At 35.8% G+C, this 20,179-nt stretch overlaps 1 protein-coding gene across 21 annotated transcripts in view; it reads right to left on the minus strand.

Moving 5' to 3' along the window:
* Nucleotides 1-11,569, minus strand: part of ICE2 (interactor of little elongation complex ELL subunit 2) — a 61,108-nt gene extending 49,539 nt beyond the window's left edge. For 2 of the 21 annotated variants that reach the window (XM_072738693.1, XM_072738685.1), the window contains exons 1-6: nucleotides 11,368-11,490; nucleotides 10,701-10,800; nucleotides 10,229-10,354; nucleotides 8,366-8,470; nucleotides 2,310-2,411; nucleotides 1,041-1,185 (exon numbers count right to left, since the gene is read on the minus strand). In XM_072738693.1, coding sequence (XP_072594794.1) covers nucleotides 1,041-1,157 — 117 coding nt within the window. In that variant the 5' untranslated portion in view covers nucleotides 1,158-1,185; nucleotides 2,310-2,411; nucleotides 8,366-8,470; ... (1 more) ...; nucleotides 10,701-10,800; nucleotides 11,368-11,490. Of the gene's footprint in view, nucleotides 1-1,040; nucleotides 1,186-2,309; nucleotides 2,572-8,365; nucleotides 8,471-10,228; nucleotides 10,355-10,700; nucleotides 10,801-11,367 lie in introns of all 21 variants that reach the window. The other 19 variants (XM_072738682.1, XM_026001417.2, XM_072738691.1 and 16 more) reach the window with 16 other exon arrangements.
* Between the last annotated feature and the right edge of the window lie 8,610 nt (nucleotides 11,570-20,179).

Consider the following 20,179-nt stretch of genomic DNA (forward strand, 5'->3'; position numbering starts at 1 on the left):
AACCGCTGAGCCATCCAGGCATCCCTGGTTTATGTTTTAAAACCATCATTCTGGTCCCTTCAAAGCCACTATTAAAATAAGAATAGCTACAATTACTTCTCCATAGGGTAAAATATGACACTTGGTTTAAGTATCATATGTAGGTTCAGAGAAAATAAAAATGCAATACTTCCTTTTATTTAGAAGAATCACTCTTCTGGTTCATATTAATAGCAAAATTTTACCTTAAAAAGTATTTTAAAAATGGTAAAACTAATATCCTTTCTTGCGCCCAATTATAGTGACCAGCAGTTTTGTTTTGTTTTGTCTTAATTGTGGTAAAATACACATAAACTTACTACCTTAATTTTTACATGGAGAGTTCAACACTGTTAAGTATCACACTGTTGTATATAATAACTAATTTTAAAAACTAAAAAAAATTCAGACTGGTGTTGGTGTTTGTAGATAAACTAATACAATAATATATATTAGTATTTATTATTTAAGTAGTGTATTCTGAATCTCTCATAGACCCACTGAATGATGGTAGGGCACAAAGTATTGTGATTTACATGCTTTACTTATACATTTGCATGAATAATCTAAGTACCAGAAAATGAACTCACAGTTTAGAAATTCTTATTTATGGCTAGTTACCATGAATATAATGAAAACAAATTTATGTGACTAAATACGAAATGACCATTCAGATTTTTAATGACCAAGGTAACTCCTTAAACATTCATTCTCTCACAAGGGAAATCAGTGCATCAGATCAAACCATCCATTTGAGAAAAATCTAATTCAAATTTGGTAGCTGGATCAGTTAAAAAAAAAAAAAAAAAGACACCAAATGTTAATACATTACAGTATATGATTTTGAGGTGCTAGAATTTCCATTATTAAAATACACGATGAATAAATGACCCACACACAATTTGGTCTCTGAATTGAAAATACTGATATTTTTATATAATTTTCACAGGATCATCACATGTTTTAAAATGCTGTTATTGCCTACTACTTGGCAGTTTAAATAAATGATTTTTTTTTTTTACCTCTGTGAAGAGACGAGCATCATCAGAAAGCAGATTATAATCCTGTGCACATTTCTTTGCAGAATTCTGCAAAAACTTTAGGAATTCAGTAACTTCTTCATTCACATGTTTTTTCATATCCTGATTTTTAAAAAAGTAGACATATCTTGGAATAAAAAGTGTGATTGAAAACAATCACTTCTCAGTCACTGTTCTAATAATTTGTATTTAAAGACTAAAATATCATATCCAAAGCAAATCAGAGAAATAGTAAACATTATTATATAATAATGACAAACTCGTCATTAAAAACTCCACAATGTATATAAATCTCAAATCACTATGTGTAACATTTGAAACTAATACAACATTTCATATCAGCTACACTTCGATTTAAAAAAAAAAATCCTAAACTCTGTAAAAATAGAAGAGCAAATGACTAATATTATATTATACTACCTATTTAGGAATTAATACACTTTTTCATAAAATGCTCTCAATTAACATAAAAAAGACAAACATTCAGATGGAAAAAATGTGCAAAGAACATGAATAGGCAAGTTACAAAAGAAATAAAAGTGGCTTAAAAACACATAGAAAAGGCTTATTTTCATTAGTAAATACTGTGAATTAATATAAAACAAGGCATCACCATTTTTTTCCATATCAAAATAGACGCTAAAAGGTAATATGCAGTGGTAGTGAAGATATTATTTTTTTAAAGAAAACCTTCATGCAATAGTGGTATATACAAATTGGCTTACACTTATTACACAACAATTAACTGTGTAAGTGCATATCAAAGGCTTAAAAACATGTATAGTTTTTGATCTGGCAATTATATTTTTAAAAGTTTATCTTAAGGAAACAATTATAGATGTGAACAAAGAGTTTGCAACCAAGATGTTCAACCCAGCATTATTTATATAACTGAGTACTTGAAACTACTAATTAAACAAAAACTTAAAATTGGCTCAATGATCAATGTAAAATTGTTCTGCTAGTACATAAGATGAACTGGAGTGAAATATGCTCAGAGCCAGAGAAAAATGCCTGAAGTATAATAGAACCAACAAAAGAATGAAGCACCAATGCTTTGTCAATTAAACTTAAATTTTTCATTTTTGTTAATACAGTGCACCTAAAAACATAAAAGCAAAGTTAAAATATTTGAGCACTGGGTGTTATATATTGGCAAACAGAACTCCAATAAAAAAATATACATATAAAAGAAAAAATTTCTAAAAAAAATAAATACTGTTTACTGAAACTGAAGAATAGAATACATACCAAGTACTGCAAGTAGTCATTTTTATTTATTCCAACAGCTTTGGAATTTGCAGGAATTTTTGCGTATTTAACCAACAAGTCCACATAACTCCTCTGCTCTCTCTGTGAGAAACGAGAGAAACGAGGATAAGGAACTCTTGGTTTTGGAAGAAGAATCATTCCAACTGTGGTTTTAACTTTTTCCTTTGCTTGAGTTGCTGAACTAACTGCCGGCTCATTTTCTACAGAACTTGCTGAGGCATTCAAATTTTCTCCTATACGTCTGGAAAAAAAAATACAATTTACAAATATGTGCTTTTCACATGAAGATTACTATCATGGAACTTCATGATTCTCAATCACCAGGGAGAATATAGCGTGATTAACATAGTAAATTCTAGATTATTATCTAACTCTGCCACCTGCATTTTGATGTTTAGCCATTTGGTGTAAATTAAGTATTCTGCAGGATAGGATCACATTACAAGTTTACCTTCAATTATCTGACAGAGAGGGAGAGGCAAAATCCTTAGACATGTTATTCAATTTGGAACTTTTCCCCCTTTATTCAACAAGGGAAAACTGTTCTTGCCAATTATAGATGCAGGTATTTCCTGTTCACCTTTATTATAATGCAAGTTGTTTTCAAAAGCTTAAATTCATCAAGCTATGTCAGTTAATATGTTGAACAAAAGCCACTAAAAGCAGGATATGCTTAGGTCACAGGTTCACAAACTGAGATTCTAAATTTTCTAGTTTCCTTTAATTATCTCAAAATTTAAAAAGAAAATTCCAACACTGCATACCATGTTTTACAGAAGCAATAGTGGTTTTAGAAAAGTTGTACAATCCTCTATCACTCCTACATGGCTGAGACATGGAGATGCCTTTATGCTTTGAATGAATGCAAAAGAGGAAATCTGGCATATCATAATGAAATGCACTATAGGGGAAAGTAATAACTAGAGAACTTGTTAACATAGTTGTTTATGAAACGATACCCCAATTTCTTAAAAAAAAAAAAAACCTTTCTGCACCAGTGAGATACATGAATACAAAGTTCTTATCTTGTTCATAATCTGTTGCTATTCCTAGTATTCAGTTATAGTAATCTACATTTTTATGAAGGGAATTTTAAAGTATACAAATACATACCCGAACACAACTATACTTCCTTAGCCTTCACAATTCTAATTACCACCACAGTAATTGTTCCCTCTCATTTAGTTCCAAATTAAACAGTAGCACAAGTAGAAGGGAAACTAACGAGAAGGATGGAGGTGTTCATTCATTCATCTCCCCATTTGTTAATATTTACTAAGTGACTACCTTGTGCCAGCCTTATGCCAGAAACTGGGGAACAATATAGTCTCTATTCTCTAAAACTTTACAATTAAGTGGATCAAACAAATGAATGGGGAAGAAAGTAACTATGTATATTCATACAGTGTTAACTACGGCAACCTCAGGTTTCCAAACTGAACTTACTGAATAGGTGACCATAAATCCTATGGATAACCTGATCAGGGATTAAGAGGGAGACTGGGGAGGGGCAAGAAATATTCAGAGCCGTGGTTCTCAATCATGACAGCATTAATTTCTTCGGGGAATTTGAGAAAAATATGGCAGCATCTGGGTTGTCATGAAAGAAGGGGATAATTAAAGGCTCGTAGAGGTGAGGAATACTAGCTGCCTGGATTGTAATGTATGAAAATATACTGCCCAACTTTCAAAGGTCCCTTTAGGCTTTCTCTTACCATATACAAATATATCTGGTGTCTTATCATTTATCCTAACAATACATTTTATTCTCTTTTAGTTTTACGATTCTTCTATGGCACAGTTTACATTAACCTCTCTTAAATCCAATCTTGTTCATTTTAGCTGGTGCATCTGACTACTTCATTATATCTTCTAGTGTAGCAGTATCCATGCACTTACATATCCAATTATATAAATTATTTCCTTTGATTTCACATTTATATATCTAAGACACTTTGAAAATATATTGTCTGTGGCTATTTTTAGCTATGAATTTTAATTCAGGTAGTAAAGGAAGTATCTTATTTTTCATAAATATTTGTTATGAAAAAGCCTGATCAGGCTGAGAATTATCAATTTAGATCAGTGTCTGGACAAAGCGAGTCTCACTCAAAACTACTGAAAATTTGTTTTAGATCAGCTTTATAATGCTAGAATAATTATGTTAAAAATGCCAAAATTCTTAGAAAAAAACTTAGGGCCCCAAAATAAGGCAAAATATCCAAACCCACTCTTTTAGAGCTGAACTAAAAATGGAAAACTAATCAAGAGACCTCGTTAGTGAATGGGAAAATAACTCTGGAAATTAAAATAAGGATTTTAGGTGGCTCTGAAAATAATACAGGTGAAAGAAGACATACTTAGCTACTAAAGTTTCTCCAATAACTGTATAAAAATAAGCATATTTTAGGTTAACAAAATGAATATTAACTGCTGATCTTGAGAGAAATGTATTACAGCAAATTGATTTCTCACTAGAAAATGTCTTGAGAGCTATTCAAACCTAACAGTATTGTGTCCGCAACTCTTAACAATACTGCTTCACAGCTGTCTCTCTGAATATGAGAACATGTCTGTCCTTGTGGCACAAACTGGCAAATTTAATTAAGCTGCTGCAGCAACAAGATGCTGACTCAGATATGCCAGAGTAGGAATGTCAAGAAATTCTAGCAGTTTAAATTGGCTACATTCAGCAAAGAATGAAATGGCAGCACATCAAGATCATTTCCGTGTGCAGTGCTGTCAAAATCTTCATCAGGGTGCAAGCCAAAAGCATCTGACAGGGTTTCTCTATCCACATTTACAGCATTATACTTTATTTTAGTTGATGGTTTGAAGTTTTCCCCCTTCATTTTGTCAACCACCCATTCTCCTTTTTTAAAGTTTCTAAAAAAAAAAAAAAAAAAAAAAAAAAAAGCGTATTTCAAACTTTTAGTTTCCAATGCTTTAAGTCTACTGGTTTGGGTGGCTTCAAGTAGTATTTGGAAATGGTGCTTCTAGCCTCCGTCTAAAGTCTACCTGTACCTCCTGAATTCGACTTATACTTTTCTTTATTAAACATGTTAAAATTTCATAATTTTTATTTGAAGTATTTTCCCCCTTGTGGGCTTAAAACCCAGTTAGAAGTATATACAACAGAAACTTAATTTTTTTATTTTATTTTTTTAAAGATTTTTATTTATTTATTCATGAGAGACTCAAAGAGAGAGAGGCAGAGACACAGGCAGAGGGAGAAGCAGACTCCATGGAGGGAGCCCAATGTGGGACTCGATCCTGGGACTCCAGGATCATGCCCTAGGCCAAAGGCAGGGGCTAAACCGCTGACCCACCCAGGGATCCCCCACAACCGAAACTTTAATTTAAAAAAAGGTAAATGTTTACCTTCCAGTAGAGGGAGAAGGGTTGAATAAAAACTTCCTACTGTAGAAAGCAGAGTAATCAGAAGTATCAATATTTTCCCAAATATGTTAGAGGACACAAAACCCACAAAATTAGGGTTAATCAAAAATTTTCACTTTTCCTAATTTTTCCATCAAGAAAATATCTGTAAATTAATAGTCTGAAAATCCATTTCTTATTGTAATAAAACTTCATAAAATTTAACGTGAGCAAAAAAGACAGAAATACATGAAATCAATGCGCCATGTCTTTATTTTTTTATGCCAAAAGGTAAATTATACTAATAAATTATTTTGTGTTATGCAGAAATCTAAAGAAAAACAAGCATATTCTAAGAAGAAAATATTTCAGAAGTTGTACTCAATTGCCAGCAAGATGCCCTCTCCCTTACATAATTCAGACTATAACCCACATAGGACATGCTGACTAGAACTAAACTTGAAAAGAACCATTAAAATAATTAAGAAGCAGTGGCAGGATGAAGAGTAATATTAAAAATTTTTAGTCCAAAAAGATGAAGGCTGAGATAAAAGTACATAAAATGGTGAGAAGCTTTTAAGATACATGTTCATTTTACCTTTAGAAAAACGTAAAGATATACATCTTTGTCCTCATTTTTCAGGAGACTAGCTTTGGTAGGCATTCTTTAATTCAAATAAACAATGGCAATTCTTTATTTGATAATAAGTTTTAAGAAATCAAAAAAAGAAATGAAGTTATCCTCACGAAATGGTACAGTCGAATAACAAAATTACCTTAAAAATCCATAGATACATTTATATGGGATCTACTCAACTTTCTATAGGTGATATTAGCAAAAACATTATATGCTCACAGGCAAGAATGTTCCTTTTAAAATTGCCTCTTTACTACGACCTCTGCTTGTTTTTTTTTTTCCTCTCTGCTTGCTTTTATATGAACTTATTTATTCATCTGATGAATCAAAACACTTCAAAAAATGTTTTTAATGGTAATCTGGCAGTATCTATCAAAAAAACATATGCATACCTTCTCTTATAGGAATTTATCATACTTATATCAGCATATGTATAAAAAGGATACTCAATGTTTATAATAGGAAAGGAATGGAAACAACCTAAATGAATATCAATGGGGTCATTTAATTGATTCCACAGACATCCTTAAAGGTTCAGATTCAAAAGTATGGGTTGAAAGTACAAAATCAGTATTTCTTAAAAGCTCCAAAGAGTATAATGAGCCAGAATGGTAAGCCTGAAAATGAAGATGGCACAAGAGACTGAGAAATACCACCATAACCAGAAAACTAGGAGAGTAAGAGATCTTCATAGTTGAGAAGTCACTGATGATCTTAAGAGGAGCAGTTTTTTTTTTTTTTTTTAAGATTTTATTTATTTATTCATGAGAGAGAGAGAGAGAGAGAGAGAGAGAGAGAGGAGAGAGAGAGGCAGAGACAAAGGCAGAGGAAGAAACAGGCTCCATGCTGGGAGCCTGATGTAGGACTTGATCCCAAGTCTCCAGGATCACACCCTGGGCCGAAGGCAAGTGCTAAACTGCTGAGCCACCCAGGGATCCCAAGAGGAGTTGTTTTAATAGACCAGTGAGGATGGAGACCAGATTGGAGTGGGGTTCAGTGAAAGCAAATGCAGTGGGAAGTGTTTTATCCTGTTTTATTAATCCATTCTCCCAAGTTATCTTTTGACTAGAGAGTTTAATTCATTTAAAGTAATTACTGACAAGGAAGGACTTATTTACAGTCCATTCTAGTAAACTCAATTACTTGGTTTGAAGACTCATCCACAACAGAATAGAAACAGCCAATCACAAAAGAAAGAAGAGCTGTTATGGGCAGGCAAACAGTAGGAAGGGACAATTATCACTGAATAGGCATGTTCATGCCAGAAAGGAAAAAACTCTCCAGCAATTTGGCAGTATCTATTAAGATATAAAAGGCATATGCCATCTAACCAAACAATTCAATAATATTATAAACATTATTACAAGAATTTCATCAATGTATTGTTTATAATTACAAAAAAAGAGGATCACATTTGGCAATGTTGGACTAGCTAAATTAATTAAAAGTATAAATATGAAGTACTATACAACAGTTAAGATTAAAACATACAGAGGCATGGAAAGATACGTGAAATATTATTTTAAATGAAAAAAAGGAACTGCAAAACAGTTTTATAGTATTTTACGTTATTTATAATATGATCCCTTTTTTTTTCTTTTTAAATTTTTATTTATTTATTTGAGAGAAAGAGAGAGACATATAGCAACAGAAGGTACAAGCAGGGAGGAGAGGGAGAAGCAAGCTCCCTGCTGAGCAAGGAGCCCAATGCAGGGCTGGATCCTAGGACCTTGAAATCCTGACCTGAGCTGAAGGCAGATGCTTAACTGACTGAGCCACTCAGGCACTACCTCCCATTTTTGTCTTTATATTGGTGTGGAGAAAGGTCCAAAAAGATTTATACACACACATGCACATACATCAAAGACTAGTCATCCTTGGGTACTGGGTTCTTCCATTTTCTAATTCTTACATTTTTATAATTTGAACGTTTAATAGTGGATACAGATATAAAACTTCAACTGCCAGAAAAATAACAATCAAATGTGAAAATAAATAACCAAATAAATAAATATATTACCTGTTAGATAAAACATATAGTTCTTTTAAACTTGGAGCCATGGAATGGTCTTTATAATTTTCTTGAGAGAAAAATGTCTTAAGGCCATTTTTGGGGGAAACATCCCTGTGAAACAAAGTTATTTATTTACATTTGACAATTCAAAATCTCATGCTAGACTAAGTAGCCGTAATGGTACAATTGTAGTTTACAACTACATGCCCCTTATAGCCCCTTTCCCAGACAATCACCTCTTAATAATTTTAATTTCACATATCAGATGTCTGAGTTTAGATGTTTTACTTGACTGGCTTTTAGCCTAGGCTCTTTCTGAAATTCCCCAGCTCAAATAATCAGCCTTGCTTTTTCTTTTAATATTTGATTAAATGTCAGAGATACTTAAGAGTTAAAGATAGAACAGACTGAAGTACAATAAGAGTCTGTCAGGATCAGGGCTCACCCCAGGCTCTGTGGCATAACATGACGATGTTTGGTTGCTGAGAGAAAATGCTTCTCAACTTAGTTTTGTTCTATGCATTATTGCACCAGGCCACAAGACACTACAAAGACTGAATATCCTACCTATTTTCATTAACTTGGCAAATGTGACAAATGGTGTGCCTCTGCTAAAACCACTTCAAAGGTCTTATATGATTTTCCACAACATCATAATTAGAGACTAAGATATTACAGTCACACTTTCCATATAGTAAGGATCCAATAAATGCTGGTTGAAGGAATTAAAAACAGTGAGAACCATAATCTAGAAAGGACAAACATTATTAGGATTCTATGGGAAAAGGTAGTTCCAAGGGCAACACTACTGTGCAAAAGCTGTAAACTACATTTGGTTTCACAATGTCAACGGCGTTTAAGAGCATCTGTGCTGTATCTGAACACCTTCTTTATGACAATGAGCATAAATGTATACACCTTCTAAAACTTAAAATAGAACAATCTGTTAAATAACTTCTGGATGCCCCATTCCCAAAATAGGAAATCTTAGCTTTTGCCCCATACTCATTTCTTACTGTTTTTAAAAGTACTTATAGAAAACATAAATAAATAAAACAAAAACAACTACAATTAAAGTATAAATGGTAAAAATTAGGATGTCTTACTTGCTATGCACCAGTATAATTTCTTATTACCGTACTGTATCTGTCAAAGCTCATTAAATTGTAAGGTTTTTGCTTGTAATACAAAAACAAACTCATGGACTCCAGGACAGTGAGCAACTTGGGAAGCACTGCTTGCAATAAAAAAATACTTATGGAGCTCATACTGCTTGAATCTTATGAGTCAGGTACTATTTAAATCATCTCTGTAATCTCTCCTAACTTTAGTATTCTCTTTGGCTAGCAAAGGGTGGATGCTCAGTAAGTTTGTATTAAATTGACCTAAAGCAGCACATGTATTAGATTCCTACAAAACCACACTTAACAAGTCATACATTTCTAAAACACAGTCTATGCATTTATAATATCACTCGATATAGATTCTAATATAACAAAATGAAGCTTGTCTATTCTTGAAGAGGGCTTTTCTATTACTTGTACAGAAATGGGCAAGGTTATCAGGCACAAGAAAATTCCAGCTTCTCTTCTTCACTAAGACACCAAAAATAAATAATAAATACATGATGGAGTTATACCTAGTAGCCAGCTGGGTGATGGATTATTGTCATTTTAGGAGGGTAACTGCAATCAGCTAGACCTCAAAAGTGTTCAGTATGTGAAGGTAAGACTGGGGTTATGTTCTGAGCCATCAAATTTGTTACCTTTCTATTTCTTCCAAACCTCTCCAGGCCGGAAACTCTCCTTTCATAATCCAGCCACCAGTCCCACTTCACTCCTCTTTAGATTACCAACAGATGTGACTCACCAGTTCAGCCTTGGTTCCCCCATGGCCATCATGGAGCTCATATTCCTAGATTTCTGCTTCACTCTAGCTCACAGTTCTGCTGCCTGGCAGTGCGGGCTCCAGAGGGACGCAGGATTTCTCCAGAATCTACACTCAAGTGAGGAAAAACAGAAGGTCAAGATCAAAAGCAGAGGGCTGGCTGGGCCAGGGGCCAGGTGTGAACCTGGAACACGTGCCCTCCACTGACAGGGACACCTAACACAGAGGGCAGCACGCGGAGGGCTATTCCCAAGGTTCTTTGTACCAGAACAGCAATGCTGATGTAGGAGCCCTTCTTCTCCTTCGAACGTAACTCCGGTAATAACCTAAGTCTCAGGACACTCATTGTGGAAAAGGGAGTCCAAACAGAATGGTGTTCTCACTGCTTACAGAACTAGATCACTCAAGGGGACGGGGCTCTAAGTCTTGACCCTGCTCCCCTCCATTCACTTACTGGCCCAAATAAACCTTGCTTCCGTTTTCCCAGCCATATGCGGTTACGGGGCAGATTCCGCCCAGCAATCCTGGACAGAGACGCCCTGGATATCAAGAATCTTAAAATAAACAAACAAACAAATAAATAAAATATAAATAAATAAAACATAAATAAATAAATAAATAAATAAAAAGCCACTTTTGAGGACACTGAGGTCCAGGGGACTTAAATGACATTTCACAGACTCCAACAGAGGAGGTCGCCGGGGCTGCACGTCTGCCTTGACCCCTCCTCCACGGTTCTGTGCTGCCCGGGTCACCGCGAGCGGACTGGTGAAGCGCCACGTGAGAAACGAACAGTCCAATTTGCAAGTCGGTCTCTCGGTCCCCGCCGCCCCCCCGCCCAAGCCACCTCTGTCGCATTAGGACCCTCTGGGGCTGGGTGGGGAGGGAGAGCTGATGAAGACAAAAGGGATGTGGCTGAGGGAAAGGGGGCGGAAGGAGAAATAAGGTTCCAGCAAGGTAAGTAAAGGGGGGGAGGGGTACGCGCCAAAACCAGGCGCGGAGGGTGCTGGCCCGGCCGCGGGGCCGCCATGTTCCCTCCTCCCGCCCGTCACGAGCGTGCCCGCCTGCGAGGAAGCGCCCTCCCTTCCGCGTCTGGGCTGCAGAGCAGCCTTTCCGCCCACCTCGTGGTCCGCGGCGGCTCTGGCCTGGGCCGCGGCCCCCGCTCCACACATGCTCCACCCCACTCCTCACACTGTCGCGCGCGTCCGCGGAAGGCCGTATTTAAAGGACGTGGCCGCGCCGCCTCGGCCCTGCGTAATGACGTCACGGGCGACGCCGCGGGCGGGGCCCCTGCTCCCTTCCCTCGGACGCTCCGGGTGCTTTGCCTGGAAAGCGCGAGGGCCGCCTTGCCGGGACTTGCCCCGCGGAAGGGATCGAGGCTTGTGTCGTCCTAGAAAGTCCCCGACCTCGAGGGAATATTGATGGGTCAAAAGAGGGACGCGCGACAAGTACAGTCCTAAGACCCCAGCAGAGCTGGTTGTGACCTGGGGCAAAATATCTTTAGTTTTCCTAATCTTGTTATCTCATCTGTGAAATGGAGTTGCCACCGGCACGCACTTAGGGTTTTTTGTTTTGTTTTGTTTTGTTTTGTTTTTACTTAGGGTTTTTGAAAGGATTGAATGAGGTAATGGATAAAGCTGAGCTCAGCCCGCCACCTGGCACATACTAGCACCTCCACTCCATCCCCACTCCATTTCCGGATGTCCCTTTCTACCTGCAGCGACCCTGGTGGGCCCCGCTAATCTTATTTTCATTCATTAAAAGGAAGATTTATTGAGCGTCTACGATGTGTGTTGGGTGCTGGGGACACAGAGGACTAGGACGCAATACCCGTTTTCCCAAGAGCTTTTGATCACTGGGACTCTCATTCACATTAAATAATGATAAAACAACAAAGTAGGAAGCTACGGGAGAGAGATTGTGTAAATTCAGAGAGGACAGAAATCACTAGTGAGAGGGACGGAAAACAGCTATTGAATCCTTGCATGTCAGTTACTACATTGGGCATTTGACATGTCAGCTCATTTGAAGAATCTGAAATACGTGGGTGATGGGAAAGGGCATTCTAGAAAGGGATCAGCACAAGGAAGTGCACAAACCTATTGCGTGAACAGAGTCCAGTTTGTATGCTAGCAGGAAGGCATGTTCTAAATTTTGCCATGATTTATGATATTGTTTAAAACTATGTTTACACAGAAATTATACTTCTATTAAAAGTCCCCCTTGAATACAGGGACCCTTAGGTAATTTGTTTTGCTGAGAATGCAAGGACTATAAAGAGTAGTAGAGGAAGAGTTTGAAAAACAGATTGGGACTAAGCCACAGAAGAACATATAAACTAGACTAAGGATTCTTTGACTTTATTGTGTAAGAAATGAAATGTTGGTCTAGGGAGTGGGGGTTGCTTATCAGCAGAGGAATGCTAGAGGAGACGGTGCTTGTGAATACTTGCAGATCAGCTGGAGCAAGGGAGTGGCACTGTGCAGGTAGCATCTATTTGGTAAGTGATATTCACAGCCTGTGCTAGGACAGAGATGGATATCAAGGCAGTGTAGAATTTTAGGGGATACCATCTCATAAAGCATGTAGAGAGAATTGGGACTCCTATCTTACTCTTCAGCAGCTGCTTGAAAAAGGGCACAAGAATTGTTCAAGCACATATGCTGCTGGGATTGGCCCATAGTAGTGCGGGGTGGTAACATCACCAGTCATGGCCTGTGTTGAGATTACAGATTATTATCAAAAGCATGCTCTGGTTTGGTGTTTTTGATTTCCGGTGGTTACAAGATAGCACATAGAATCAGAATTTTTAGAGCTGGAAGGAACTTTGGAGATTATCTAATCCAACCTCTTATATTCCTCATAAAGAAACTGGGGCCTAGGTTGTCAAGTGACTTTTCCAACATTAAATGATCAGTGACAAAGTGGCTACTAAAAATCAGGTCTTAACAACTTTCGCCATTACAATACATTAAATATATGTATCCTTTCTTCTTTATGCTCTACTTGTAAACCAGAAGCACTTTAGTGAAAAGATCATGGGTTTTTGGAGTCTAGCTGATATGGGTTTCATCTCAGTTTTCCTGCTTACAGGCAGTGTAATCCTACACATGTTGCATCTCCTCTTTGAGCCTTGGTTTCCTTATTTGGGTAATCAAGACAGTAATATCTCACAGAGTTGTTGTAAGGATTAGAAGTAACATATAAAAAGTACATTGCAAAGAGTTCAACATAAAATAACCATTAGTACATACTTCTTCTGCCCTTCCCAAACCACAAAAACCCACAGTGGAGGTAGCATTGTAAACAAATGATTATAATACAAATAAGAAATGGTACATACACATACACACCACATATTGATTCTATGGGAACATGATGAGGAAGGAACTTATTCTGACTGAGACAGCTTAGAGACCACTTCAGAGAAGTTTAATTTATATTGCATCTTGAAAGATGAGAAGGAGTTCCCTGGGTAAAAAAGGGGCTATGGGTTTTCAGGTGTGGAGAAAGTGCAGAAATTTGAAACAGCACTGCATGTTCCGGGGAAGGGGAAAAGCTACTGCATTGTTGTGGGCTGGGGTTGGGGGGATGAAGGCCATTGAACTGGAAAGGGAGAAGGAACCAGAGATGGTCTTCATGTTATATTAGAGAATTTGGACATTGGACTTAATTCTCTGGGTGATGGGGAAACCAGTGTGTATGTGTGTCTCTGTGTCTGTACATCTAAAATAGCTTTATTGAGGTATAATCTATGTGCCATAAAATTCACCCATTTTATTTGTATCATTCACTGATTTTTAGTAAATATATGGAGTTTTGCAGCCCACAGTCAACCCTGGCAAGTTTTTTTTTTTTTTTTTTTTTTTTTAACCCTGGCAAGTTTTAAAACATTCCATTACTCTGAAAAATCCTTTGTGCTTCTTTGCAATTAATCTTTCTTCCTGCCCTCGAGCCCCAGGCAAACACAAATCTGCTTTCCATCTCTATAGATTTGCCTTTTTTGGATGTTTCATATAAATAAAATCATGCAATATGGATTCTTTCTCTTGGAAGAATATTTTTTAAGACCATCCATGTTGCAGTAGGTATTAATAGTTTTGTTGCTGAATTGTAGTGAATTTATTGGTATGCCCCATTTTGTTTGTGCATGCAACAGTTAACAGACATTAGATGGTTACCACCTTTCTGGCTATTATGAGTCATGTTGTTATGAGAGTTTGTATACCAATCACTGTGTGAACTTTGTATTTTCATTTCTTTTGGGCAGATACCAAGGAGTGGAATTGCTGGACTGTACATAAATTTAACTTTTTAAGAGCCTACCAAGCTGTTTTCCAAAGTGATTGTATCATTTTATTCTGTGGATTTTTATGCAGAGGAAATATTTGGTTTTCCATTCTTGCTAAACTGAAAACCAAACTCAGACATTGAATGAGAAGTGAATATCATTTTAAAAGAATTTGTAACAGTAGACTTTTTTTGAGTTTATAGAATGTTTCATTGGACTAAATTTCAAAAAGAATTTCTTAAAATGGCAACCACTTGGCTAAGTGAAGTTATTGCAGTTGCTTCTAGATGTGTATTTCTTCTTGTGGACCAAGTCAAGACAGAGGCACATGCATGATCATCTATTTTTTTATTAGTAACAAGTCATTTTCCTATCATTCAGCTAATGAGCTTCTTCTGCTTGATTTGGGATGAACTTAGCCTTGGAGAGTTTATTGTGTGGTAACAACTTCACTCAGGGAATTACTTCATGAACTTAACAATCATCCATAATATTCTTTCAAAATGAGAATTCATAAATAGTTCTCTAGGAAAGAGTTTTTGATCTACGAATTGATTCAGAGCTATTGGGGGAAATACTGTTGCCAGTAGTAACTTGTTCAAACCTGACTTTTCAGCAATTAATGTATTTCAAGGGGGGGCGGAATTATCATTAGTCCTGAAAACCAGCATAATGCTCTGGCTTAGGATATCCTGTTTCAGAGGAGAATGGCTAACATGGTCAAAATTTTCCACTCAGAAGATAATACGTTTTGAAATATAGTTTGTAGTGTTCTATATTAACATGGTCCCTGCACTAAAAACAACAAAACAAACCAGAACTAACTGTTCATCTGAATGCTGGTCTTTTATAGGGAGCCTCTAACTCTCCCATGGAGAGAGGCTGAAGACAAAAGAGATAATTTCAAGTAAGATAATTAAGCAGTTATTTATATTTATCTTTAGAATACATTATGTATTTATTGGCAGGATAAAGAAAGAATGGTAGAAAAGGTGGATGTGTGATTTGCTAGGAGGTTACTATCATAATTTGGGGTGAGGCTAATCTTAAAATTAATTTTTGTTCTCTAAGCACAGAACAATCAAGAAGTTGAAGCAACTTCTCCCCCGCAGAGAGGAAGTGATCCTGGAATTAAATATATTGTTTGAGAAGCCTATCAAATGGATAAGCAATAAATAGATTGCTGAGACATGACTGTATTTTACTGGAGTCAATAGTCCCCCTCCTGAGGAGAAAAAAAATCCAGAGGCAGAGTCAATCTGTTAAGACTAGTTTATCTCTTTCCAACATCAGAGATAAATGACATTAGAAAATTAAAAAAGGATTTTTCTCCACCTCACAAGTAGTGGTACAGTGAAATTACAGTGTGCCTGTTAATTTTGCAGTAGGCTTCTGCCAATAGGAGAGTCTAGGCTTGCCATAAGAAACATTGAGTACCCAACAATGAGATTCTTCTGGGATCCAGGAGTGTTCTCTTGACAAAAATTCCCTGCTTCCTCCCATGTTCCTGAAATTTCTTAGGCAAGACTGTATTTATTCTTCTTGTTTCTGGCGACTTATAGAATATTAACAATCTCTTTTAGAACATGGCTTTGAATATTACTGGGTCCCATCTCCAGTTTCTTGTTCAAAAGGGGAAGAGAAGGTGCTGAGCTACATCTCAGCCCATCAGCAGTTAACCCCTTAGTAGTAACAGTACCAACCAAGATACACTGTGGTCAGATCTTACTATTATTGTTTTTGCTTTTTCTCCAAGAGTTTATTAATCTGACATTTGTTTTCCTTTCTAAATCTCCCATGAGATCATTATATACAGAATGGTAAGAAATCCTTCTTACACGCTCGTTCTGGTATCTCTTTGAAGCTGGGCAAGCTAATCCATGGAGAGGTGAGTGTAAACCATTGTTTTTATCAGAAAGAGTTTAGGCATGGGTTTGGCCAAAGGCCTGGAGGTGACAGATTTCATTACATGAATTCCATTTTTTCCATTAATTCTTAATTTCCTGAGATACTGGAAGGTGGTGAATATTTATAATTATATAGAACTTGACAGTCTACAAATATTTCACATGCGTAATCTCATTCTTCCTCTTCTCAGAAGCAGTTGGAAATAAAAGCAGGATTAAGGACTGTCACATGAAAAACTTTGGGGATCAGTTCAAACATTTATTGTACTGAGTGCAAGAGACACTTAGGTATTGTAGTACGTGCGTGTGAAGGAAAATGCCAACTCAGTTGCATTTATTCTGACCTCAGCATATTTTATAATTTGGATGTCCTTGACGTTACTTTCAAAATAATTTTTAAAATCTTTTTATTACTTTCAAAATAATTTATGCTGAGATGTTTTGCATCATTAAAATAGTGTGATACTTAGCTGATATTAAATTTATTAGTTTACTCCTATATAATCTACTCAAGAGGTGGTTGGGCTGAGGTAGGGCAAAGACATCTCAGAAAGTTAGATTTTTTTAACATCTTTGGCATCATTTCTGACACTCCATTTTAATGATTTCTAAAGCAAAGATGACAAAGTATGGTGTGCATTCAGGATTTCTCCCCTCCTGCACATCAGGGCAGATACCACTAATCAGTCATGGCATTCTTCTTTGAGACAGCCAGCAGCCTGAGAATCCTCAACTGTATTTCTAGCGGCTATGACCAATCAATAGATATTATCTCACAAGTTAAAACTTCTTTCTTTAGCTTCTCAGATCCAAAGGGTATCTTGAGCCTTCTGTATACTTTTCCCTCAGCAAATGGAAATGAATTATTTTTTTAAAAGTACTGTACTACAGACCAGTACTTCCCAGACTTTAGTATGCAAACCAATCACTTGAAGATCTTGTAAAAATTCAGATTCTAATATAGCAGGTCTGGGAAGGTGCCCAGAATTCTGCATTTCTAATAAGGTCAAGGTTGCAGGTGATGTCAGGGCTACTGACCCGTGGACCACACTTTGAGTAGCAAGATTCTACTAGCCCATTTTTTGGAGACAAAATGTGAGCTATAAAACTATGTACAAGGAAACTCAATACCCAAGAAAAAAGAATAAAAACAAGGCAAGTGTTCCATTAGAAGCTGAAGTTTTATTATAGGATAACAGTACATAAAGCACATCTAAAATTGATGTGTTCAATGCACTTTTAATAAAGGTAATGTAATATTAAAGGTACAGTTTCTAAGTACAATATAACAACATTCATATTAGAATGAAAATTGGAGTATTTAAAAGACAACATTAAATCTCTCTTTTTTTTACAGCTTGTATTTACAAAATGAATCAAAATATTTTTTTTTAAATTGAGGACTCAATAAAATAACAAACAGCTGGAAATAAGCAGACTACTGTAAGAGTGAATTGAAAAGAAAACCCAATGTAAGTGAAAAGTTGGATGATCCTCTAATAAAGATCATTAGCAAAGTTTTAGTACAATACTATTTTTAGGATTTCCATAAATGGCTTGCATTTTTAGTGTGGCAGAAAAGGAGTTTTTACATACTGTACACAAAACAGACAGCATATATTTATAGGTACAGTATTACTGTTTCCAAACTTGCATGTATATTTACAGAAGGCTGAGTTTGTTACTCACAGAGTTTTGTGAAATTTGTGTGCTTAATCTTCAAGACCTACACACAATTAGAATCAGCATTTCATGTGGTCGTTTTAAATGTGGCTTTAATACTTGGTTGTAGAAGAAAGTGTTAACCATAAGGCTTGACGTACTTTATAAATTTACCCCCAAAAAAATCCCAAGAAAAAATTTTAATTTGGGCACACTTGTCATTTAACAATTATCAAATGCTGACATGTGCTGGCCATTGTGTAGACACAAAGAGATACAATCTCTACTTTCAGGAAGTTTAGGATACTAAGTGGTGCTTAAAAAACAAAAACAAAAACAAAACAGGTATCAATCTCTAAGTGAAGCAATAAGGAATGACATGATTTGTATTAAAGAGATTTCTCCCTAAACTGTAGCCAATTCTCTTTAAAAGGTTAACTATTAGCATTCGCTCTCATTAACCACATGATTGCATTTATAATTAAGGTAACAGCAACTCTTCCATAAAAATGGAAAATGTCTAGAATTGTGGGTAAATATGCAGTGCATGGAAGCCAATAACCATGGCTTGAGAATTTATCACCTTCAATTACAAAAAGTGCAGTAAACAGAAACATTTGCTCTATATTTATAAATTGCTCAAAAATCTTTGCTAAAGATCTTACAAATTCAGTAATATTACAGAACAATTCTAATCAATATTTAATAAGGTTAACTACATCCTTAGTTAGATATTTGATATACTTTTGATTTTTAACAATGCCAATAGGTCTTGGGAGAATAGGTGAAAGAGTTTAACTAAGCTCATTGTTAGATAACTTGTAAAATGAAGGTCTTTTACTCACAGTTCATGGAACTGGTTGAGGTCAGATTAAAACAGAACATCCCTTGTCAAATTTGCTCTATGGCCCGTGCTCTGCCATGATACTGGATATCTCCAAGCTTCTCATGGCTCAGGTAGGAGGGGAAACACTTATTCTGCCATCAAGCCACCAAGGATATTTTATATAAATGCCTAAATAGGAGCTAAGTACACAACTCAGTCAGGTGCCAATAACATGATTCCTTAGTAAGAAAAAAAGAAGTATTACTCCATTAAACTAGAGTGTTTTTTTAGGATCTTGAAGGCCTGGAAAATTATTTTTTCAGCTCAGGAGATATGGTATAAAGCCAAGTAGGAAACATAAAGTAAATGTTAAGAAGTTTTCATGTATCCATATTTATAAACAAATTCACCCTATAGATGTCAAATATCCATACTAAGGAAGTAATTTTATCCTAATTAAATACACTCTAGAATAATTTATATAATGATATTATGTATTTAAAGAGAAAAGCGTGTCCCAAATCCAGCACTCTGATACAGCTGCCAGTTGGGAACAGGTAGATATATATATATATGTATATATATACAAATATATAGTTATACTCAGTGAAATTAACAAGACCCAAAGGTGGTATTGTCTAGGAATAAAAGGGATTTTTTTGTTGTTGTTCACAAAAGTAACTTATCTAGCACCACACATCAGAAAAACACAAAAATAGCACACTCTAGTTCTAAACAGCTATGTCTAAAATAGATTATATAGTAAAACCAGTATTATACAGCATATTGTGGATTTGATAAACAGATAAATATTTGCACTGAGTAGGCTGTTTATAATATAACATTTTCTTATCTATACAGAATGAAAGCCAAAAAGTTAACTGTATAGAGATGTGCAGAACAACATTAAATATTATGACTTAAAAGCAGGGACCAAGGTAAATTTGAAAGAAGAGTAAGAGAGAAAATGTTTACAGGCCATTACAAGTTCTTAAGTTAATAGTAAATAAGGAATCAATTGCTCAAGTTGAAGAAAGCAGTAAACAAGAGATTGCATTTACATGCAGATGTCTAAAATTTGTATTTTTTTAAGTCTATGCACAAAAGTCATTTGTTTTATTGCTTGACATTCAGTTATGGCTAGATTATTTAACCTATTTTTTTTTTTGTACTTTGGAAACAAGAATATTGTTAAAGGTGCCATAAAAATGGACAACATTGAAAACGGTTTGCAAATAAACCACCTA

The sequence above is a fragment of the Vulpes vulpes genome, chromosome 15, assembly GCF_048418805.1.
Source record: "Vulpes vulpes isolate BD-2025 chromosome 15, VulVul3, whole genome shotgun sequence".
Taxonomy (NCBI): domain Eukaryota; kingdom Metazoa; phylum Chordata; class Mammalia; order Carnivora; family Canidae; genus Vulpes; species Vulpes vulpes.